At 41.0% G+C, this 25,857-nt stretch overlaps 1 protein-coding gene across 5 annotated transcripts in view; it reads left to right on the top strand.

The window, feature by feature from the left end:
- Positions 1-25,857, top strand: part of PLCB1 (phospholipase C beta 1) — a 650,190-nt gene that overhangs the window by 544,723 nt on the left and 79,610 nt on the right. For all 5 annotated transcript variants that reach the window (XM_037896161.2, XM_043544063.1, XM_043544064.1 and 2 more), the window contains 4 exons: positions 8,111-8,187; positions 8,293-8,382; positions 12,161-12,218; positions 16,161-16,247. In XM_037896161.2, the coding sequence (XP_037752089.1) occupies positions 8,111-8,187; positions 8,293-8,382; positions 12,161-12,218; positions 16,161-16,247 (312 nt within the window). The remainder of the gene's footprint in view (positions 1-8,110; positions 8,188-8,292; positions 8,383-12,160; positions 12,219-16,160; positions 16,248-25,857) is intronic.

Here is a 25,857-nt window from a genome sequence, read left to right as displayed (position 1 = left end):
CACAGTGATCTTATTAATCAGCAGTAAGCAAGACAAGAATAGAAGTAGGCTCTGGCAGGTCTATGGAGTGGGTGGAACATCCTGACTGATAGACTCATACAAGCTAACCAGAGGCAAAAGAAGGAGAGATGGGACGTCCAGTGATTAGGACCCTAGCCTGGGGCTCTGGAAACCCAGGTTGGGTTCCCTGCTCTACCACAGACTAACTGTATGAGCATGGGTAAGTCACCTAGCCTCTCTGTGCCTTAGTTCCCCATCTGTAAAATGGGAATAATAGCACTTCCCTACCTACAGGGTTGTTGCAAGGATAAATACATTAAAGATGAGAGCTGATCAGATACTACAGTGACGGGGACTATCTAGGTATCTTACACAGAGGACCTGTTTAGTTGTCTGTTCCATCCCTTTGTTCCTTTAAGAAAAGTATGTGTTTCTGGCTTCCTTCTATGCTCCAGCTAGCAGCTAATCAGCAAGCTGTAGTCTTTGCAGTTACACTTTGTAATTTCTTATCTCAAGTGCTCACTCTCAAGGTGACATAGCCCATCATAAGAACGGCTACAGATGTATTCCACCTATGACCTAGTGTTACTGTTCTGCCATCATTTCTCAAGTAGCTACCATGCTCAGACTTAGCAAAAATTGCAGTAGAAAATTTCCCTTTGATATAACATGTTAGTGATAAAGACTTTTAAAATTCTTTGTGTTGGCTCTCTGCCAGCACTCAAAGCAATACATTGTCCTTAAGAACAACAAGGAGTCGGGTGACACCTTAAAGACTTCAGTCTTTAAGGTGCCACCCGACTCCTTGTTGTTTTTGTGGATACAGACTAACACGGCTACCCCCTGATATTGTCCTTAAGGTAACTGAGAAATTCTCTCTCTGTTCATTCCTCACAAAGAGCTGTGTGTTCTCTTATTACTTGAAAAGCTTTGCGTCCTCCAACATACATCAAGGGTCATGAAAAGCAAAAAATGTATGATGTTGCATGATGTGAAAAAATCCACACAATTTAATATACTGAGTTATTTATGATTATATATTCAAGTCTAATAGAGTGACCTAATACACATATATTTTTGAAAAACACAGAGCTAATAAAAATTAACTGGCAAAGCAAGAAAGGGTAGGAGTGCGCTTGTCATCTTTGCCTCTTATGTAGTTTATCGTCAAAGTTAGGGCAGATATCTTGTCCCCATATAAGTCCATGGGAGTTTGGCCATTGTATTTAACCAGGCCAGGATTTCACCCTCAGTCCCTATCCTTCAATTGGGTCCACACAGAGATCCACTTTTGGGGATTTCTGGATCAAGGACTTGGCTTGTATTTTGCACTGTACACCTTGGACAGTTTGTAATGCAGACTCTTGTTTAAAATACAGTTTTTGAAAAAAACTTGTGCTTAAAAACACTTGAGTGGCTGCCCGTGAACCCCAGTGAATGCAGAAAGGTTGTATGAAGTGCAAGTCCAACAGAATCTGGCTGCTTCTACACAGTACACATAGCTGTTGTAATTTTTAATATACATCTGTTAAAAACAACATAAAGAACCTTTCTGTAAGATCAGTAGTCTTCATTTTAAAAATGTCTTCAGTTTACTTTCTATAAAAGTTTAGGTGGGAGCTTTTCATGTTGATGTATCCTTTTGCTATAGTTTGTTGATATGTTCATACCTTTCAGGAAGATAGATGTAGATTTTTTTCCTCTGGAAAAAATTGTATATAATTGTGTAATTAAAGACTGTATCATAATGCATATGTAAAAGGGGGTCAAATTAATATTGGATAAGCTACCTTAGTTCTGGCATTTCCTAACTTTTGGTTGCTTGACTTTTCAACTTTAATAATGCTCTTGTAATGTAGTGAGTTTTTTAGTGTAATTTCCCAGGTTTTTTTAAAAAAGCAAACTGAAAAAGCAGACATTCCATCATGTGCCATCATACTGACACCCACATGGATCAGCAGGAGGTTTGGAACTTTTAGATCCATGCTACAGACCTCTGCCACTTCAGCTAACAGAATGGGTTATCGTGCTGTGTATGGCCCAGCACTAGAGGTGATGGGACCCTTCGTGAATGGGTTTCACAGATATTTGCTGACAGATGAGAAATAGTGAGACTCAGGAATCTTGGGTTCCATTCAGGGCTCTGGAGGGGAGTGTGCTCATGGGGAATAGGTATAAACTCTTCTGCTTTTTTTCTCACCAAGTATGACCCTGTCTGACTCATCTGCTCCAACCTCTCCCAGTCTCCACTCCTCAAGTGTCTCATCCCAGTCTCTTTGCCCATCAAGTCCCAGTCTGACCCATCCAGACTCACTGTCCCAGTCTCCTCAAGTCCCAATCTCCTCATTTATTCTCCTCATTTACCCATTTTCAGTTACCCCCCGCATCCCACCTCCCCACCGCAGCACTTTGTCCCCAGTCTCCTTGTCTAGCCATGCCCCCACCCTCCTGTCAGCTCCTCATCCAATCTGTCTGTATCTCTCTCTCTCACCATGGCCTTCTATGTGACTTTCTCCATCCCAATTGGTTTCCAGTCCCAGTCTCTCTCCTCAGGCTCCTCATCCAATCAGGCTCCTCATCCGATCTCTGCGACTCTTGTCCCAGTTCTCCCCTCGCACCTGAGTTCCTTGTCTGATCTCCTTTTCCCCTTTACTTTGTTCTCTCTGTTTCAGTTTCAGGGCTGCTGCACCTGTTTCCCCCCTCATGGTCCATCAGTGGCACCCATTCTAGGCTTCTGGCTGCAAGCCGTCACCTAACTTGGGCAGAGACTGCATCTGACTCCCTTCTGACCAGGGTTTTTTAAAGCTGCACAGTTGCCTACCTTACACTATGATATCCCCAGCAAGCCAGACTGCCTAAACAGGCCAGGGTCTGCACTTTGCATTCTCTCTGATTTCTATGAACAGTGTGATTGCCTGCAGTTATGAGTTACCACTCAGCTCCTTCTAACCAAGCACATTTATTCTTAAGGTGGAAGCATTACAGAGAAAGCATATTAAAAACTATAAAGAACCTACCAGAGGTCACCCCCAACTCCAGCGTTGGGCTCCAGTAGGTGTCAGTCCTGCAAAACCCACAGCTGGGTTTTCCCCAGTGTTGCAAGGTCATGGCTGACTCAGATTCAGAACCAGAAGCCAGGCTGGGCAGTTCAGCCATTTCTTTATACCCGTTGGGCCTTCGATCTGGGAACAGGTAATCATCGGACAAAGACTTAGCCTCAGGATATAGCTTCAAAAGGCAGGAGTTTTGCATAACCAGAGGTGGGAAATTTTCATTTATTTCCCCCTTGGCATTTCCCAGGAAATCCACTTGACACTTATTGTCCATTCTTGTCTGGCACATTTTTAGTATAGTCCTTTGAACTCCCACACTTCACATCACATCTCCCCCCTACAGAGCTAACATACAATCCTGGCCCACAATAATACATAAACTTTGCATGTAATACAATGGAACCCAAAGATACTTAGGGCTTGTCTACACTTACCAGGGGATCGATGCATCGGCGGTCGATTTAGCGGGTCTAGTGAAGACCCACTAAATCGACTGCAGATTGCTCTCCCGTCAACATAGCATAGTGTGGACCCCATGGTAAATAAATCTAAGCCACACTGACTTGAGTTACACTATTAACGTAGCTCAAATTGCATGGTTTAGCTCGACTTTCCCCTGTAGTGTGGACAAGGCCTTAAACTTATTTTTCAAAGATATTGCAGGAAATTGTCGTATCTGTCACACTCCCCACCCCACTAATTTTCAGTTCCAGTCTCCTTGCTCAGCCAGTCCCAGTCTCCCTGCAGCTCCTCATCTGGTCTCAGTCTCCCCTCCACCTGTTGTCTCCTAGTCCCCCCTCCATTTACCTTCATGGGTTTCAGTCCCAGTCTCCTTGCCGCATCTCCTTGGCTTAATCTACTTCTCCCACCCCATCCCCCATTGCTTCAGCTCTTCTCCCCTCTGCATTTGGATCAGTGCAGCTGCACTGATGCAACATTTGTGGTGTTGACCTGCCCTCTGCCCCTTACAGCTGTGTGAGGTTTAAGTCTGAAGCTAACTCCGTGCATACTGCAGTACAAGGGATCTTGATCGGGTCACACTGTGCAAATTAAGGCCCCCTCCCTATTAGGAGCTCTGTGTGAGTGCTGGGATCCGCCCGCAAAACTCATTGCAGGATCAATGCCTAAAGGCTCTCAGGGACACGGCCATTTTCTAAAATTACCGAGTTTAAATGTGTTGTCTCTTCATTGTGTGAAATACATATGGAATGCTCTCACATATCTGATTGTTCGTAACTCGTCTTGATGAATGGGAGATGTGTGATTACACAAGGAAAGTGTTTTTGCTGCATTCATGGACAGCTCTTGTTCATTTCACATTACGGAGGTGCTGTTCAGGACTCCATAGTTAAGGTTGGAGTTTGATTTTGCACTTAAAGAAGCCTTTTTGTTTTGTATGAAAAATGCAGTATATCCTCAACAAACTTTCAGTGCTTATTTTAAGTATAGAGTGGATTTTCTGAGCATTTACAAGTGGGGCTCTCAAGCGATTAAAAAAATTAATTGCAATTAATTGCTTGATTAAAAAGATTAATCATGATTAATTGCACTATTAATCGTGCTGATAAACAATAGTACAATGCCATTTATTTAAATATTTTGGATGTTTTCCATATTTTCAAATATATTGATTTCAATTACAACACAGAATACAATGTGTACAGTTCTCACCTTATATTTATTTTATACTTATATATTTTAGGCTTCTTGTTTAGAATGTCACCTGAAAATGAGAACAGGGGTTCGCAAGGCACATTTGTAGCCAGCATCACAAGATATTTACATGTCAGATGCGCTAAAGATTCATACGTCCCTTCATGCTTCAACCACCATTCTAGAAGACATTCGTCCATGTTGATGATGAGTTCTGCTTGATAATGATTCAAAGCAACCCGACGCATGTTCCAAAGCATGTTCATTTTCATCATCTGAGTCAGATGCCATCAGCAGAAGGTTGATTTTCTTTTTTGGTGGTTCGGGTTCTGTAGTTTCCGCATCAGAGTGTTGCTCTTTTAAGACTTCTGAACACATGTGCCACACCTCAGCCCTCTCAGATTTTGGAAGGCTCTTCGGTTTCTTAAATCTTGGGTCGAGTGCTGTAGCTATCTTTAGAAATTTCACATTGGTATCTTCTTTGAATTTTGTCAAATTTGCAGTGAAAGTGTTCTTAAAATAAACATGTGCTAGGTCATCATCCGAGACTGCCATAACATGAAATATGTGGCAGAATGCAGGTAAAGCAGCAGGAGACATAATTCTGCTGTTCAGTCACAAATTTAATTCACACCTTATTTTTTTAACGAGTGTCATCAGCATGGGAGCATGTCCTCTGGAACAATGGCGAAGCATGAAGAGGCATATGAATCTTTAACTCATCTGGCACGTAAATATCTTGCGACGCCAGCTACAACAGTGCCATGTGAACACCTGGTCTCATTTCAGGTGACATTGTAATTAAGAAGTGGGCAGCATTATCACCCGTAAATGTACACAAACTTGTTTCTCTTAGAGACGGGCTGAACAAGAAGTAGGACTGAGTGGACTTGTAGACTCTAAAGTTTTACATTGTTTTGTTTTTGAGTGCAGTTATGTAACAAAAAAACTACGTTTGTAAGTTGGACTTTCATGATAGAGATTGCACTACAGTACTTGTATGAGGTGAATTGAAAAATACTATTTGTTTTATCATTTTTACAGTGCAAATATTTATAATAAAAATAATAATATAAAGTGAGCACTGTGCACTTTGTATTCTGTGTTGTAATTGAAAGCAATATTGAAAATGTAGGAAAACATCCAGAAATATTTAATACATTTCAATTGGTATTCTGTTGTTTAACAGTGGGCTGGACTGGGTGTGAGCAAGACCCGAATTTGGCCCACTGATTTTTTCTCTCTTGTCGTCATTAATTTGCTCTTATCCCTTGATTTTGTCATGTTACATATACCACACAGGAAAAACTATTGAGAATAGTCATTCCCCCTAGGTCAAGAGCAATTTAACTGCTTCTGGTGACGATTATTAGACATTGTGGGTATTCACTCTTTGTGAAATGCTCTCCACTTGATTTTCCTCCTGGATGATTTGAGGTCATCTTAAAAGTTGGATTCACCTCTGCCCAAGAAATACTTCTTTATCTCTCACTGGCACTTTTGCTAAAGGCAGGTTTGAATAGGTCCGGAAGCTGAGTCAGCACTCTAATTCCTTTCCAAGCCAGACACAAGACTGGCTCTCGCTTTCTCTCTCAAGATTTCTCTATCTCATTTGCCTTCGCCTTTCTTTCTTCCTCACACCCACACTCTTAAGAGATAAATCATCATTGAACGACATGAGGATGTGGTAAGAACTTGGAATTCCCAATGTTGTCTGATGCATTCCACTCACAAGAAGATGTGAGAAGGACATTGAACAGTTATGCACTCAAAGTGAGGAAAAGCCAAAGTTAAGGAGGCGTTCAAATCCTTATCACTGCCCCCTTGGGCTTTATAGGCTGGTCTGTGTTCATGTGATCACAAGCTATTTCTCAGATAACACCAAGTAGTATCATACCATTTTTCCTGTAGCATTAGTTGCATATCCATATCATTTTGAAGTATTGTGTCCCTGCCATACAAATAGTCCAAAAAAAATATGTATCTGAAAAATACACAATTAATCCTTTCTACACAACATACTGCAGGTTACCTATAGCAGAGTAATATGCAAAGCCCCTTTGTTTGCAGTTGGAGGATATGAAGGTAAACCCCTTACTCACACTGATGAGCAGTTACATGATTAGTCCAATGTCCTCAGGAACCCACCCTCGGTTTTGGTAATGAGCTATGTCTAAAATGGGCTGTGTCTTATCTTTTTATTTGGAATGTAACATTTATATTACTTTCATGCAAACAACCATTTTGGACTAGTATATAATTATTTTGTGGGGCTTCTTATTGTCTGTGAACTCATTTCCCTGCTTACATTTACATTTCAAAACACATAATGACTGTTCCCCAACTTGGTTACATTTTCTGAATTGTTCAGTTATGAAGTGTCATGATAATTACTTTTTCAATAAGAAACATTCTGACAGTTTCCTCTGAGCTTTATTTGCTCTGATGAAAATTTGCTTCACAAACAAAAGAGAATTCTTTCTTAGTTGTATACTTTGTTATTCTGTAGTTCTAGAAGAGAGTTCATACTCGATACCCTCCTTTTGTTCTCTGCAAATAGGAAATAAAAATTGGATTTTACTAACTACCCTTTACTATACGTTCTCTGTTTCATGGTTCTAAATGTCTATCTGATTACTTTTACTGAATTATGCCTAAACTGTAGTGATCTTCAAGTGAAATATATCAGTGACCCTTTTATGACTCATAATATTATGAAGTTAGTCTCATATGATGTAGGGAAGTATTATTCCCCCTTTTACAGATGGGAAAACTGAGGCATAGAGGGGTTGTTTTTTTCGCCAATAGGGACCACTCTTGTTCCCACTGAAGTCAATAGAGATTTTGTTTCTGACTTCAGTGGGAACAGAATTTGGCCTTAAATCTGCCAACAGTCATAGACCAAGTCTCTGGCAAAGCCAGAACTCAGATCTTCTGACTCCCAATCCTGTGCTTTAACCTCTAGTCCATACTTCCTAGATATGAGCAAAGAGTCACTTCTAACCCAAAATGCATGAAACTATTACTTCTACCTGGCTACACCAAAATCAGAACTGTTGCAAATAACAGTGTTCTGTTCATGGAAACTGTATACCACACTTGCATGTGTGAAACTGAACTAGACAAAGGCACGGAGATTCAATTGTAATTTATCAATGACCACAATTATTCTTGTTCATAAGTAGGAAAACACTTGGAAGCGAATGAGATTTTTATGTATAAGTCCACAGTTCTCAAGATGACAGTCCACGCTTCATTGATAGAACTGCTGCTAGCTTTTAATCACGTATACATATTGGTGATGAAATAACATTTGCACGTGTTCACTATGCTACATTTTTGAAGAAATCTGGGATTATTTATGATGACAAAATGTAAAATACTCATTGTTTTACTTTTTTCAGCTCATTCAGAAGCTGACAGACGTGGCAGAGGAATGTCAGAGCAGCCAGTTAAAGAAACTGAAAGAGACTTGTGAAAAGTAAGGTGCTATTCTCATATAACTAACTAAATCTTCTTCAGCATCTAACTTCTGGTTGAAATATGTATGTGTGTGTAGACTTATCTTTATTTCTATTTCCTGTAGAGAAAAGAAAGAGTTAAAGAAGAAAATGGACAAGAAGAGGCAGGAGAAGATCACAGAAGCTAAGTCCAGGGATAAAAATCAAGTGGACGAGTAAGTGTATTCTAAAACTGTGTTAGATTTTATGAAGAGGTTCAAGGACATTTGGTCCACGTGACATCAAAAGAAAAGCCTCAACTAAATGATCAGTATGCAGGCAGTAAGGGGTCACCAAAGGAATCGTGCCACCTCCTGTTGAATGAATCCAAATCCCTCCTCCACATGTAAGCGCTTTGCCAGCTGAACGGGTGTGCTTTTGCACTGCAGTCCATGTCAAATGAGAGAATCCTCATGAAAAGAGCCAAGGACAGTGCGGTGACAGAATGGCACACTTAGGCACTGATCCCACAAACACTTCTACATGTGCGTGAAAAGGCCCATTGGCTTCAAATCAACGTTGTAAAGTTACTCATGTGCGGGAGTGTTCGTGGGATTAGGCCTGGATTTGAGAGACACCCTTAAAACACACTATAAAACTAATGTTCTGTGGGCCATTTTTGATATGGAGCATACCAGGAAAGGAATGTGGCAGGCTGGCCCCTCTATGGGTGCAGGGTTCAGGTGCCTTGTTTGAGAAATGCAACCTTACTGGCATATTACCTTTTTCCTATGTTTAAAAAATTATAATGTTATTGAATGATAGCATGAACTCAAACTACTGACAGTTCCTGAGGCTTTCATTTCACCTTAACAGAGTTTGTTGGGTAGGAATTTCCTTTCTTTTTAACTTTACCTATTATAAACTCGTTTCTGAATGAAACAAACAGCATCATTATAATGGAGGGTTTGTGGTAGTTTTGTAATGTCACCTCAGATCCTTCTTTCATGCTAGCTTTAGCCAATGTGGAGTTACTCCTGATTTTTCAACAGTGGAAGTGAGAAGAATTGGGTTCTGTGGGTGCAGTATCTCTAAAAAGGTGCAAAAATATTTATTTGATTTATGGTTCACAAATAAGCACAGAATATATCTGGGTAAGTGGGCTATATCCTCCTCTAGTATGCAGTAAATAGGATTTGTTTGTTTTCCTCAATTCCTTTTTGGCAAATAATTCAAAGAGAGAATAGAACATTTTAGGTTGCACTACTGTATTTATTATTAGCTATCAATCTTTGTGTAAGGCCTAGTGGGTCTTAAACCCAGGCCTGCAGAGTTTCTAGATAGCAAACAACTTCGCACTGCTACCCAGTAACAGCTGTAAGTAGCTTGCGTATCCCCACCCATGACCCGCTGCAGACACCAACCACAGGAAATCCCACCTCAAGGGACTTGTGAAGTGGCACCTTTATGGCACTTGATTGGCTCACTGCTCTACATAAACCCAAGGGGTGTTTCAGGAAGTGTCCAGGTAACAGTGTGGGTTATTAGCTAGCTACTATGACCTCCCTGTTCCTGAGCCTTGGTATTGGCTTCTGCTCTGATTTGAACCTTGATTCCTGCTACCCTGCTACCCAGTATTGACCCTCAGCCTGATCTCCGACCTGTCCCCGGCTCTGCCTCTCAGCTGGACCCTCGGCCTGACTGTTGACTCTGATACTGACTCTGAACTCCGGTGGTTGTTCTGCCTACTGAGCTCCTGCCACTAGTCCTGCCTACCTCTGCCCAGGATCCTGATGCTTTGTAATATTTAAAACCAAATTTAAAAAAAAAACTGCAAAAGAATTTTAAAAACCCAAGCAAACAAAAAAAAACCCAGGCTTTTCCACAAAGCCACTATTATACAGTGTTTAATATAGTATTACCACTGTGTATGGTTTGGAGCTTCTTGTTGTAGGAAAAAGAAATACATCTTTTTATTGATAGAAATGAAAGATGGGCTACAGAGATAAAGGGACTACAGTGCATGACCTGAGAACAGACATTAGAGGAATTTAATAAGCAGCCTAAGGAGAAGATGACAAAACAGGAATAAAAAGTGATAGTGTAAAAGGGGAAGAATTATTTAAGTGGTTAAAGTTGGCATAATGGCACGGAAATAAAATTGGGAAAAATCAGTTAGACATTATGAAAAATGTCCTAATGGTAAAATCAATTGCAACATGAAATGATTTGCCTGTAGTGAGATTATTGAAATATCAATTTAGGTGTTCAAAAGTAGACAGGTAAAAGTCCCTAAGGAGGCTCCCTCAAACTCCTTGCACAGGAAAATCCAGTGGAGGCAGCAAAAGGAGCAGGAAACTCATTATGTTTCTCCCCAGCTGTTCCAACAAGTGGACACAGTTTGCCCCTCCCCACTGAAAGAGGTAGCAGGACCTGTGTGCAAACTCAGTGGTTTCCATGAAGACCTCCTGTGCCAAGTAGGGATATGAGGATGCTCTCTTGCAAATGTGGGAAATCAAAATACTCCCAGATTAATATATCGTGCCAAACTTTGCAGGCTTTCGTTTTTCTATCGTTCTTAATTTTTCCCTGTCTCTAGGGTTTGCATAGCTGCCTGGAAGCAACATATTTTAGTCCCTTATGTATAGATAGATTTACCAAGCAATTCAAAATTCTGTTTAACCTCTTAAGTGCTCCTTGATTTTATTGAAATTTTGCAACTAGTCCATCATTTGGGAACGGTTATCTTCCCCTCTGCGAACTTCATAAACAGTAAAGAAACCTTTTACACTGTATACTCAAATTATTACATGCCATCATCTCTAATGAACTGCATGTTCACTGTGGGCTTGATACTGTGCTCATTGAAGTCAATGGCAAAGTTCCCATTCCCTTTAATGGTGAGGAATCAGGGCCTATATTGCCACAAGTAAAATTTTCAAAGGCCCATAAGTGGCTTTGGAGCTTAAGTCCCACTGACTTCTAAGGTATCTGCACTGCCCCTGCTATAGTGCACATGTCTATGGCAGTGTGTGCTAACTCTGGCCAGGCCATCCTGAAAAAAATCTGTCTAAAAGGTCACTGCTGATGAAGCTGCTGAGATATTCCCGCCCAAGTTCTCCTGCCTCCACTTAAAATGGTTGTAAAGAAAACCAGTGACATAGGTCAGTAGAAACCTCTTTTTGTTGTGTCCAGTCAGTGTGGCAGCTGAGAGGTGAACCAACATGGCACAGCAGCATTGCTGTGGAGAAGAATAAGACAACGCAGTTCAAAAGCAGAAGACAAGCAGCCGTGCCCTACCCCCCAAAATATTGCAGCACATCACCAGCTAAACTACCACATTAGCACAGAAGCTCTGTTAAGTCATTTGGCCTGCCACGCTGTCTGCCACGGTAGAGTTAGCCCCTATCCAATGTCATTAATAGGCACCTTTAAAATTCAAATGTTTCAACTGAATCCAGAGCTCCGTGGCTCACATAGTAAAGTTATGGGGTGAAATCCTGACCCTACTGGAGTCGCTGAGAGTTTTGTCATTGACTTCAGTGAGGCTGGATTTCATCCGCAGTATCTTCTCACTGACATGGAATACTGCGTAACATAACATGTTGGGTAACGTACCAGGTGATGCCCTGTGTGTTCTCTTTGGTATTCCATTTTCCACACTTAAAAGAACAGTGCTGCCACATAGAAGCTGCAACAGGAACGATACTCTACAGCAGAAGGACTAACTGAGAGCAGGACTTGCCTGACATTATCAGGACTTAAAGGCAAGCGAGGGAAAATAATTTCGTTGCAGTAAGTCACAGATCTGGACATTTTGGGACGTTTCTGAAGATACAACTCCAACACCCTAATTCTAACATATTAGACACTTTAGAAATGCAGATGGACGGACAGACAGAACTGTCTCTTCAAGGCAGAGTCTATCACATTGGGTATTTGATGTATCTGAATTGACAAACATATTGATGTAATTTTGTCTACTGCAATAACTTGTTAATCCCTTGTCCCCAGAGAGAAGACAGAAATGATTCGATCGTATATCCAGGAAGTGGTGCAGTACATAAAGAGGGTACGTCAGTCTGTTGTATTTACATTCTTTGTAAAACTTCAGCTTTTACAGATTACAGTTTGACTGGAAGTTATCCATGGCGTGATTATGAGCATATACATTTCACTGTAGGTTTATGTGCACCCAACGCGCTCAAGCCAGAGACCACTAGGGGGCGCATTCGCCCCATGCACAGAGCCAAGGGCTAAAAGGGGCATAGCCACCACCTTCCTCTCAGTTCCCTCTCACCACCCATGGCGATATTTAGAGCTCCCCAGCACTCGAGAGCCTTGGTTCGCCAACTTAGGGATTTTCTCACTTTGTACATAGTCATAGGTCACTTAGTATAGTTATAGTTTAGTTACTTCGGCTTTGTGGAGAGGGTTTTGCCAGGCAAAAATGTGCCATGTGCAGGACCCTTATCCCATCACTGACAGGCACAAAAGTTGTCTCGTTTGTTTAGGCGAGGGACATGTGAGGGACAAATGCTCTATCTGCATCTCATTCCCCATGAGGGCAAAGAAACAGCGGGATTTGTGATATAAGGTTTATTTTCTTGGAAAGGCAATGCATCCCTCTTCAGAGCCTGATCCCTACGACGAGAGAGCAAGATTTACCCCACAAGGAGGGCCCCTCCAGCTGCCATGGCTCCAAAGCCAATTTCGGGGGAGAATCATAGATCTCCTTCCTTTCTGCGGCCCCCCCAGCCGGTTCAGAACTTTGGGGCAGATAGGCTGCACTCCTGATCTCAAAAAATGGTGCTAAAAGTCCTCCGGTGCCAACTCAACACTCCCTGCACAATGTCTGAGGCTGCACCGCTGCCGCCAGCCCCAGTGGGGCTAACAAGACCAGTGCTTTCTCCCTTACTGGAGAGATCTTTAACCCCGGCACTGGTGGATCCAATACCAGCTCCAGCAACAGAAAATTTACCTTCATTGTTGGTGCTTGTCTGCTTCCACCAGCACCGTCGGATACTTCATCCTACCTTTGGTGCAGCACCATGTATCTCCTGTGCCCAGGACTCCACCAGGAACCACTGGACTTGCCTGTCCATTCAATGAAGAGAGAGAGTTATCTTTCCTCCTCGTCAGACTCAGACAATGATAGACCTTTGTCTCTGAGGTCTTTTGGATCTCCATACGGATCTCACTCTTAGCATGCATGACCCATGGAGCAAGTTATTCATACAGATGCCCTGGTATGGTGCCCTTCACCACAGACACTGCAAACACTGCTATAGCCCCTTTGGCCATACTGGGCCTCTGGGACTGCTCTCAGGCCCTCTGGACTCTATCAGCTACACAATCCAGGAGGAAGTCACCTCTTCCAACTCCTGTAGCCACTAGTGAAGCTCCTGTGGAACCATGAGATCCTGTTACCCTGCTTTGGAGTACCCAGACCAAGAGGACCCAATAGAAGAACTCCAAGATATTCCTCCTCTTCTGCAGATGAGTCCATCGCACTTGAGTCAACTTCACCTCTGCCTGAGCACTTTAAGGTCTTTCAAGACTTTAGAAGGAGGGTGGCGGCTTCCCTAGGAGCACAGGTGGAACTTTAGCAAGATGATCTGCACAAGCTATTATCAGCCTTCCCATTAACGAAATCCTGCTGGAACTTGCTAAGACCATTTGGCAGACACCTGTTTCTCTGCCAAATATGTGGATAGGCGACATCAGGTTTCCCAGCAAGAACATGATTTTTTTTCACTCACCCTACCCCAGTTTCTTTAGTTGTCACAGCAGTGAATGAACAGTTGAGGCAGTTGCTCCCCAAGGCTACCCCGAAAGACAAGGAATTTAAGAGATTGGATTTATACCGGAGAGAGGCCTATACCTTCATAAACTTTCAAATTAGAGTGTCGGACTGTCAGGCTTTATTGGCCAAGTATTCCTTTATTAATTGGTGGGCAATTTCTAAATTCATGGATAAGTTGCCTGAGGAATATAAAGAGCAGTTCTTGGCCATAGCCTCTAAAGGTCACCTCACTGCCCAGGCATCTCTAAATGGCTATCAACACAGCGGATATGGCTTCATTTTCAAAGGTGACAGCCATCTCAATGAGGTATTCTCCTTAGTTACAGGCCTCCTGCATGCCAAGGGAACTTCAAAATGCAATAGAAAACTTGCCACTTGAGGGCACTAAGCTCTTTTCTCGAAAGACTGATGTTCGTGGTGTGCATGTGAAGATTCCTGTGCGACTCTTTGCTCTCTCAGTATCTGTACCCCAGTGACGAAGAGGAAATATTTCAGACCACAGGGACAATATGAACTTCAAGATCATTCTAGCCAGAGATCTAAGCCTTCTAGAGGTTGTCCATCAGCTTTGTCCACAGCAGGCCTTTCTCACCAGACCTCTCCTTCAAAACAGTCATTTTGGCATCAGAGTCGAAGACAGCATACTGACTGTAAATCATCTCCAAAGTTTCGGCTGCCCATTTGGAAACTGCCTACCTTTCTTTTACAGTGAATGGATAGAAATTTCTTCTCGGCCAATTCACTTCCTTCCCCACCCTACCTTCCCCATCCCTTTTCGGGGACCCATATCATGAGGCTGTATCTATGCAAGATGTACAGTCTCTTGGATCTGGGCTCAATAGAGGAAGCTCTTTATCAGCACAGTAGGAAAGGCTTTTATTCCCACTATATCCTGATTCCAATAGAGGTACTACTAGGCATGTACTGCCTAGTGGTACTGCTGGCAAAAGCCTCTGACTTGAGTGCATTGGGTGTAGATACTCTACAATGAAATGCATAAGTACATAAAACATCCTGAAGAACAATTGTTATTGTACAGGTGAGTAACCATTTTTTCTGAAGTTTTAAATGAAGCTTCTAAAATTTCAACTTTCTGTGCAACTGCCATACGGATTATTTGTATATTACTGTATATGAAATTAGAATTTTATGTCTTTTTTGAACAATCCGTGACTGGGGGAATTAAATTATTTTTCTTATCTGAATCTAGATTTATTTTGATCTTTGTGCAGTTTTTATTCATGGAAACTGTGTATGGCCTCTTGCCTTCAGGTATTGGAGAAACATTTTTGTAAATTGGTTTGCTGTCTCAAGAATGCAATGATGGCTTAAAGAACTCTGAGAACCAAAGAACATTTAATTACAGCATATGCTTTATTCTTTATTAGGTTTGTAGAACTGCTGAAATGCATAAGCATTCTAAGCAGAGCTCTGCAAAATAAAATATTATTTTTTCATGGAAATTCATGAGAAAATGTTAGCTATTTTGTGGTTTTAACTGTCTTAATGTTGTACTGAGCCCCAAATTTTGCTTTGTGAAATGTGGATCAAAATGTTTTCAAATCAAAAATATGCAAAATAAACTCCCAGGAATTTCTTTAGGTCTTCAGTGCAGAACTATTTTAATTCAACAGCTGGGTCATTTTTGCTCACAAAGGCCCCAATACAGGAAACCACTTAAGAATATGCTTAACTTTAAGCATGTGTTCCATTTCCATGGAAGTCAAGTGCATGTTTAAGTGCTTTGGTGAATCAGGCCCAAGTTCTGTACAAAAATATGTGGATGTTTCCTTCTTCAAGCCCTGCAAAGAGTTCTTTCTGGGTGCAGAAATTAGCCATACAAGGCTCCTTGCAGGATGGGGACCAAATATTATTTTTAGGAGCACTGCCTCCTGTGAAGTTTATATGCAGTGTTGTAGCCGTGTCAGGCCCAGGATATTAGAGAGACAAGCTTGTCTTTCTCACCAACAGAAGTTGGTCCAATTATCTCCCCCATCTTGTCTCTCCTGTGAAGTGTGCATGTGTGGTATATGCACCCATAGAAGAACTATTGCCAACAACATAAGTCATTGGTGCATGTCAAAAAGGGGATTACACAGCTGTATTAAAAAGGTTTACAGTTGTCATTAGAGAATTGTAATATTTTTAATTGGAAAAAAGCAGGTTTGTGTATTGGGTGAAACAGAACTTTTTGCTGTTTTCTTATAGCTAGAAGATGCTCAGAGTAAAAGACAGGAGAAACTCGTAGAAAAACACAAGGAGATTCGTCAGCAAATACTGGATGAAAAGCCCAAGGTAAAGAGTTTTGTACAGTGACATAGTGCTTTTAAAAACTTTTTTTCAGCAAATGCACCTACTGTATGCATCGATTAATTTGATACTCGAGAAGTGTGATAGAGTCCGCGCATAGTGAGAGTGTCATAGACAAGTTCCCCGATATTTGAGATTATGAAAAAAAGTCAGATAGCAACCTGCTAGTGAGTAACCACTTCAGACCCTGACCCCCTATAATTAAATCGTTCTTTTAGTCATTGTAGAGTATCTCTGAAAGGCACCTGGTGTAAAGGGTGCTTCTGACCAGCAGAGTGTGCCCTTTGCTGTAATGTTCTTTAGCAGTACAAAAACAAAACACAGTTTGCATAAAAAAAGGAGATATCTTTTTAGCATGCTTAGCTCAAAGTGTTCTTGATAGTAATGAAAGCCGGTAAAAATAGATGATGATAATAAATGTTTTTCCATTTGTGGAAAAACAATGAGATGTCAAAATGCTGTTGCTGAACATGGCATATATGCTGAATTTTCTACACTGGATTTTGTGCACTGAATTTTTTATATTCTCCTTCATGTCAGCTAAGATCATGTAGTATTCTGAAATCTCTCTCTGTCTCTGTCTCTCTCTCACTTTATTTTAGAGATTGTGGGCTGGATCCTGTTCCTGCTGAAGCCAATGGGAATCCATTGACTCCAGTGGAGCATATTCAGGCCCCCAAAATGTTGTAAAATTTGTTTCAGGAAGTCATAATTATATCAACAGGCTATTGTACATGAATATGGTGTCATTCAACAGAGTGCTCCTGCTGGTCTAATTCTTCATGGACCATTTTGGTCATCTCTGCTTTCGTGTTTCCTATATTAGAGCCAGTATGTTACAGACTTCAATTTTAATTTCTTGTCTGTCTACAGACTAATATTCCAATGCTTGTATTACAGTTAATTTGGCAGTAATAAGGAATTTTAATTTTGACAGTAGTTAATCAGTGTTGGCCTCCCATTTGTGTGAAATATCAAAAGAATGAATCAAGTAACTATTTTAACAGCTAATGGGTGATAAATGATAAACTTAGTACGTTTCTAAAAATTACATATTTTTGTTCATGTAATTTTCTACTTTGATTTTAAAAATAAACTTTATAAAAAACAACAATAATAATTAATAACAGATAGTGTAAATGCCGTGGTATCTGGGATCAGAATATATACCTTCCTTGAACTTTTAAAATGCTTCCTTTTTGTGTTTGATCACCAGCTTCCCTTGAGGAATATAGCTAACTTATTGTTTTTACATTAATAGAATTTAAGTTCACAAATATAATGCAAAAATAACTCATTGTCAGTCATTCTAAGGCTATGGTTTGATAATCTTGTTTATACAAACTCTTAATTAACTTCTTTCCTTTTTTTTTTAATCTCAAGGCTGCTACTGTATTTCTGAGTAAAGTAATAGCAGATCTGAACTCTGGACTCACTCCTACCACAAGTGTATGACTTGCATGCAGAGAGAAGGATCATGTGCAGGCTTGGCAGGATTAGAATCCTCCCACGCACATTCACATCCACAACCTCAGGACAGGGCATGAGGCAACTCTGCCTTTATATGGGCTTTGGCTAGATCCTCTCTGTAGTCAGTGACCCATTGACAATGCATTTAACCTCCACTTTCAAGGTCCTGCCTTGAGAGCCTGCATAGTGTTGTGCTCTGTAGTGCACCACGGGATCTGCATCCTACCCTTTACCGCATAATGGAAATGATTTCAGGACTGTGCATAGCTTTTACTTGGGCCAAAAGATTTAGTGCAAAACAACAATTCATTGTATAAATAGTTTATTTTTTGCTTCGTATTCAAAGTCAAGCTCCCTTATTAGCAGGGCATTAATATGCAGTAGATCAAAAGTTTCCCCAGTTGTAGGTGTTTGAAAGGTGCAGACACAAATATGTACTCTGTACCCTTTCCAGAGGTATTTCTCTAAGTACCCAGATGCATTATTTGTGTATCCAAAGCTCCCATCAAAATTAATGCTAATGTAAGTCAATGGGAGTTTATGGGTACATAAGCAATGCAGGATCAGTCCCTAAATAGCCTAATATGTTTAGGGATAGCATTAGCTTTGTGTGCTCCTGCCAATAATGTCACTGGGGACACTCTTCCATCCATTCATCATTTTACTTCGTTTCTTAGCAGTGACTCACAAAACTTCTTGTATTATGACTTTACATGCAGAGCCCAGTCATAGACAAAAAGATTATTGCAGTCTTAGCCATTATGTTTGCAGCAGGGCTTGGTAGTTTGATAAGTGTAAGTTTGTAATTTCCTGTATTGTAAATTCTCTAGGAAACTAGAGAGAATTTTGTGCTAAATAGCTGAGGTTTTAAATCTTTTTTAAAAATGCAGAAATCCTGTAGAAAGGTATGCCACAGATAAAGGCCTTTGGGTTTTAAAAAATATTTTTTCTAGACTAAGGAACCACATTCACAACTGATTTACACCTTTAAATACCCCACTGAAGTCAGTAGAATAATAAGTCAGGACAGATTTTTTTCCCCTAAACACGTCTTAGACACAGGGCTACTTTGTACTTTTTCAACTGCTTGGCTTATAGTTGAAAATAACTTGAACTTCCCATCTACTCTTGTTTGATTCCTGAACTGATGCTGTCAGCAGAAAGGGATGGGAGCAGTCCCTCTGAATACTATATTCCCCTTGAAGTCAGTGGAGTTCTGCTTCAAATGGAACCAGAATTTCACATTGTATTTGTATAATACGATACTCCCTCTGATCACAAATTCATCTTTGGTCTAGCAGAGACTAGAAATTTAATAATCTCATGGATGTTTTTCTAATATATGTGTGTGTGAGGACATACCAAACACTTCCAACAAGCTAATGTGGGAGAGCTTCCAGGCAAAGGAAAATGTCGCCTTGTTAATTCAAAGACTATGTGCTCATGTGTGGAACAGTAAATACCCTGGCCTTATCCTCACTTGATTGTCCTCTATCTTGAGTGTTATGTTACAGAATGCACATCAGAGAGAGCTTGTTCAAAAGTTACTCCTACAAATGCATACATTGAAAGCCAGGTAGCAATTGGAATCCATTAGGATTTCTAATTGATGCCTTCCTCTTGAGCATCAGATATTGACCACTGAAAGCAGGTAGATAACTTAACCAGGTGGATTAGTTATAACGATTCAGGGTGGTTCATCTTTGTCCTATGTGATAGTTGCCTCCACTGTCTTCTCCCTGACAGCCCCATTTCCCATCAGTCCAATTATTTCTTTGAGCTCCTTTTTTTCCCTTTCTCCTCCACCTGCTCTCCTTTTTGCTTTCTATTGTTCACTTCCTATTCATACACCCCTTTTCTTTTCTCCCCGTTCCCATTCCTTGTCTTCTCTCTTTATTTCATTCATTTACATTAAGCCTTCGTCTGCCCCTCTCTTCTTCCCCTTCAGCTGCCTCTCTTGTAAATTCCTGAGGGCTACTGTAGGAACACAGTTCATTACACCTCAGTATGGAATTCAGTACATTCAGGGCAAAGAGTGATCTGGGATGCTTACTGCCGTGCATGTGTGGCGCTGTGATATCGAAGTACAACTGAGGGACTTGAGGATGGCATGGTCATTTTATCTCAGTGTCTTTGCTTTGAATAATCTGTTCATCCATTTAAATCTAAGTTAAGTGCATTTCCATCCCCTCCTCCCCCATTGCATTGTAATGACAAAACTCCATCCGCATGAGATATGGCAAGGAATTCATTCTTTTGCATGAAAATTGATTGTTACAGTAAATGGACCCTGCACTTCCTGTCACTGGAGTCAATGAGGGTTTGTCATGGATGTTGAAAGGGCCAGAATCAGGCCCATTACAGTTTGCAACTTTTAGCTCAATCCATTAGAGCACATTATTATTAATATTTTACACTTCTATAGTGCCTTCCATTCAAAGACCTTAAAGCACTTGACAAACATTAACTCATTCAGCCCCACGTACATAGGTAAGTGTTGTTATTTACAAATGGAAAAACCTGAAGCACAGTGTCAGTAGGTGACTTGCCCAAGGTCCTACGGAAGACAAGTCCTTGCCACAGACCTTCTGTATGACCTTGGGCAAGTCACTTACTGTAGATAGAACCCCAGTCTCCAGACTCCCAGTCTCAGACTGGAGCATCCTTTCTGCCTATTGCTTTTTCTTTTTAATTCATAGCACTTACCCGAAAAGCTAATTGAACAATGCAAACAGTGGGTTCTAGATCCTTTTAATTAGGAGCTGTGTGGATAGCCATAGATTATGCAGAAAAGGCCTGGGGAAGCCATAGAGCAGAGAAATGCCGGTAAGCAGTATTTTCTCATGACATGCCTTAGTTCATACATGAATGCAGGGGCGGAGTCTGAGAGCAGCCACTCTGCATGGCATGATCCCCTCTGTAAGAGCCGGACATTTTCTATGCAAGATAAAGCTGCCCCAAAGCACTTTAAGATGGCCGATAAGCTCCATGACCAGCTGCCACTCTCACCACCGTTGTAGGAGTCACATATGCCATGCTGCCGTGCCAGAGGAAATCCAATGGCAGCACAGCGCTGTTAAAGCCTGATCCAGCTCCTGCTGAAGTTGACTGGAATCTTTCCATTGACTTCAGTGGTAACCTCAGTGCCTGGAGGAAGGAAGACTCAGCACAGCAAGGAAGATATAATCATCTGTGTTCATGCTCCCACAGCTTATGCTCAGTTTGCACGAATCAGAGGAGAGAGAGATGGCCGAGTGTGTCTTGCTAAATTGCTTTGCGTGGCTTTCACCTCTGACATTTATAATTTTTTCCTCAAAAAACATCATAAAAGCAAAGGTACTTTTAATTTAAAATGGTGTATAAATAGAGGCTAGTTAAGAATCTGATGTATGCTAAATAATTGAAAAACACAAGCTTATTATCTCACAGTTTGTTATGCATTATTAATTGCACCCTCTGTGTGTATACATTGCTATACCTAATCAATAATTTATACCAGGGCCGTGCCTGAAAAATTTATGGGGACTTAAAATGACACGTTTTCAAGGAGCAAAGTAATGAGCCACTCCAACTCTGAAATAATAATTCTCCTGTAACTCCAGCGTCTTCATCCTGTTGAAACAATGCCTTGCAAAAACAATAGATGACTTCTTCCCCCCTGCCAGGTGCAGTAGTTAAATTCAATTGTTTGAAAGCACAATTAAGGGAGAATGATCCTGAAGTCACAGACAATCTTAAAGTATCTTTTTGGTAGACCGCAACTTGGTTGTCTAATACCCGTTTTGTGGTTTTTGTTTCAAATCATTCATTTTACTCCTGCAAATAATGTAAGTGAATTAAATGGGGCTGTTCATAAAAGTAAGGTCAGCAGGATTCTCTCTCTAATTTTTGAGAATAGTCAATGTACAGTGCATATGATTCACAGAACTTTTGAAATTACTTTAGATATGTCTTTATCAATTCCTAGAGCCCAGAATTGCTACTTTAAATCAATTCCGGGGAAGAAAGTAATTCCCAGGGAGTTTTATGGCTCTTCCAATATGTTTTCAGGTCATTGCACATAGCACAAAAAGACCATACCCCATTTTCTCCACTCAGTGCCCTGGTAAGAAGCCAAACCTCCTTTCAGGACAAGCTAGGTTAGATGCACTTCCATCCAACTCCTGTCAGACCCGTTCGAGTTTCTACTGCATGGGATCACTCAAAAATGTTAGGGATAGAGCTTTGCAAAGTGATGATTTCAGTTTGCAGGGCTTTGCGAAGACCTTGGATGCTATAGACTCATATTGGAATGGAGAAAGTGGCCTTCTTAAAGTGTTCCCCAACCTAATCCCCCTTTGTCCCCTACTCCCAGAGACAAATAGTCTTTTCTGTGCAGTGGATAGTTTTAATCCCTCCAGATTTTAAAAAGAAATTTCACAGCTTTTAAGAACCTGCAGCTTTTAAGCTACATGTGTTACAGCAATGCCTAACAGTAAAACACAGAAGGAATACAGAGGGTTTAAAACAATGTACTGTTTTTTTTTCATTGTTCATCTTTTTTTCTAGGCTTGTAAATCCATCAGAGTCATACGAGTTAACTGTCTCTGGGTCTTCTTAAGTAGGCAATAGCACAGAGACATGCATGACATTTACTCAGTCTCAATGAACTGCAAATCTTTTAAAAGAATATTTTTTATAAAAAGTAATTTCTGTGGGCTGAGATTTTCAAAGCCACCTCAGGGCTTGATCCCGCAAGGTGCTGAGCACTTTGGTCTCAATCCTGCAATGTGCTTCAGCACAGGCTAAAACTGTAAGCACATGAATAGTCCCATTGATTTCATTGGGATTACACACATGTTTAAAGCAAAGCATGTGCTTAGTTGCTCTCAGCCGCTCACAGGATCAAGCCCTAAGAGACGGGCATCTAAATCCTGTAGGCAGCTTCGAATATCTCAGCTCTGATGTTTGGGTGTACTTTTTTGTGTCACATTTGGGTTAAATTCTTAGGCTTTCCCTAGAATGTGTTGTGGTCATTGAATAGGCTGGACTGGATCTCATACTGGTTTTGCTCAAGTAAAACTCCACGGACTTCAGTGGAATGACTTCAAACCATCACCAGTGTGGGATCAGAATCCTGCCCATAACCTTCAGCCTCAATCACAAAAAGCAGAGAGGCCTTCACAAGTGAAAAGAGTGAAAACTGGAGCTTTCTCATATGCTTTTTATTCATATAGATCCCCTCTTTTAATAACTTTATTTTTCCAGCACAATATCCATTACAGTTCTAAAGATGGATAACAGGTCACAAACGATACATGTAACAATCTGAAGCGATATTCAGTATGTTAATTAAATCTCTTTTCGTGATGATACTGTACACACAAGTGTCACTTGGGAATTCTAGCTTTCAAATCAAATAGCCCAAATGCCTACATCAAATTTTCAATGGAAATTTGCGAAATGCTTCTACTTTTATTTTAATGACTTGCAACTTCATTTATTTTGAATAAGGGTGTCATAGACCGCTGGTAGAAAGAAAATATAAGTAATTATTTTAATGAAAACCAGAGGAGGGAATTGTTTAGAAAACTGTTTTTTTTTTCAGCAGAGGACATTTTTCCAGACATGTATTTAGTGTTCATTGGTGTTCCTTGTAGGAGGTGCCAGAGGAAATCTACTTTTTTGAGAGCTGTAAGGAATTGAGATTGAGAGGACTGAAAGGCCAAGCTTTGTTTTCATTTTTCACCAGTGTAAATCAGGAGCAGCTCTTCTTATTTCAGCTGACTCATTCTTGAATGCACTGGCGAGACGGAGAGCAGCATATGGTCCAGAGTATATTTCATGTAGTTGAAAAGTTTGATTTGTGAAGATCATTGTTGTGTAATGGTCTAGGCAAGTTAGACAGTTCCTAGCACCTCCCACCACCTCAACTCTCTGCCTAACATATTTCTGAGCCCCTTCCGGCGGGTGGCAGTCTTTCTTAAGCATTCTCACTTCTCCTGTTCCAAGTTTTAAAAAATAACATTCCGAGTCAAAATCCAAAGATCGTCTCTGTTATAATGTGTAAATTGAGGTTTCTGAGTGAGAGGTGAGTGTTCATCAGTGGCGTTAGGCAGCAGTCCACTGCTGGAAACATTGGAACCGATATGATGCTGTGTCCAACAGGAGGCCAAGCACAGAAGCTGCAGCATGGGAGGAGTTGAGGCCAAAGGTAACTAAGCCATCTTTGTACCACCTGAATTATGACTCAGGGGTGCCACAGCCTGTGGTTTCAACTAGAGCAGTGCTGAATTACAACACCATGGACACTCCCTCTTCTGGTCCTCCTGCACACGTCCAGCCTGCACCGCCTCCCCTCTTCCACTGAGACAGCACAGAGCTGCATATTCAGCCCTCATGACAATGTAGTGCCTTACTGCCCCTGTATGCCACGAGGGTAGCATGTAGGGGTTGGGTTGGAGGACAGAATCCGCTCCATTGGTTGTAAGGGATAAAGCAGCGAGCATTCTGCTATTTAGCATTATGCAGTTAGTTACAAAGAGATCTCCTCTTATGATAGCTGATTCTTCCTAATGGACAGTCCTTTGAAATGACCAACTTTGCGTAAGTTCTCAGGGTATGTTTTCTCACAGTCGTGGGCCTAGCAGATGCCAGCAATAACAACGTGCTAATAAAAGATTTGTTAAAAGGTATAGAAAGTAATTATTGATTTTGACACTAGTGCATGTTTAACTGTTCCCAAGACTATTGTCTTCCTGACACAGAAAGGAGAAGATGATAAAACTCACCTTGCCCTTCACGCAAGAGAAAACCAGACCAGGAAGGAGACATGAAGGTGGATATATAGCTTCTTCCTGCCAAAGCCCATCCCAAGAATAGATAACATCCTAGAGAGAGAGAGGCTGGTGATGTTGCCCAAACACAAAACTGTTTCTGTGGGCAATATGATTAGGGGTTGTAGATTGCTAAGATGATCCCAGGACAAGAAACATTGCCTATTTAATACCCAACTGACGTAAACAGGATAATGCTATAAAGATATCTCACACACTGAGGAATCTCAAAGCTTTTTAGAAGCTATTTACATATAGTAATCATTTCAGCATTGAAATTCAGAAGCATACTCTTGGATGTACAAAAAAGTTCTGTGGAATTTTCAGTGTTTACCCAAAGCAGCCAGGATCTCTATTCTTAGGTCTAATCTGAAAGAACCATGTGTAGTACACTGCATGGAAGTTAATGCATCTACCTCTGGAGAAAGACGAGCTGAAAATGATAAAAATGAGTTAACGTGTGTAGCAGGGTGGCTTATCCCACAAGGGGTGGTGGCCTAGGGGCCAGCCAACCCTGATCACTGGGTATGGATCAGGCGATCCCCCTATAAAAAGCAGCAGGAGCCTGCAATGAAGTGGGGGTACTCAGACTCCAGCAGAGTCCTTGGTGTTGAGGCTGAGACTCCAGGCAGGTAGAGCCTGGGAGTGGCCTGTCAAAGCAGGAAAAGGCCCAGGCACAAAGGCCTTGGAGTAGGAAGAGAAACTTTTGCTTTGTATAGACTTTAGTTGGTCTTTAATTTGGGACTTGGCATTTTATTTGGAGTTTATTTTTATATGAATAAACACAGGCCCCAAGGAGGGTGCATTTTTGTCCACAGAAAGCCTGTGTGAAGTTTATTTGGGGAAACTGAGGTGAAGGGCTGCCCTGAGGATATGGAAACTCGATGACAACATGATTATGAGTTTGAAGAGATTCATGACAGAATGTTTACAAAAGCTTCCAATTACTGAATTAGACAACATTGATGTTTAAACCCCAGAAGGAAAGCCTCATGAGAGAAGAACAACTGCAATTCGCCAAAGGGGATTACTTTTGCATACCAAAGCTAAATAATTGAAAGGGCCCTAACAGGGAATGTTTGAATAGTTTTTAATATTCACTGTTAACGTTCCATTCTTTATGACATCCCTCTTTGAAATTTGAAATAATTTTCCTCACTAGTCTTGCCTTTTGTTTTGAAACCCTTGACTTTTCCCTTCCTCCATTGTGGAGCTCAGATCAGGAACCTAGTGTTTATTAATATAGTGTTTGTTACCCCCTAAAATAAGTACCATATATTGTATAGTGCTTTGTAATCTCAAACCGTGGC

Source organism: Chelonia mydas, chromosome 3, assembly GCF_015237465.2.
Source record: "Chelonia mydas isolate rCheMyd1 chromosome 3, rCheMyd1.pri.v2, whole genome shotgun sequence".
In the NCBI taxonomy this organism is placed as follows: domain Eukaryota; kingdom Metazoa; phylum Chordata; order Testudines; family Cheloniidae; genus Chelonia; species Chelonia mydas.
The sequence above is the reverse complement of the archived record's forward strand: the minus strand, read 5'-3'. Positions and strand labels throughout refer to the sequence as shown.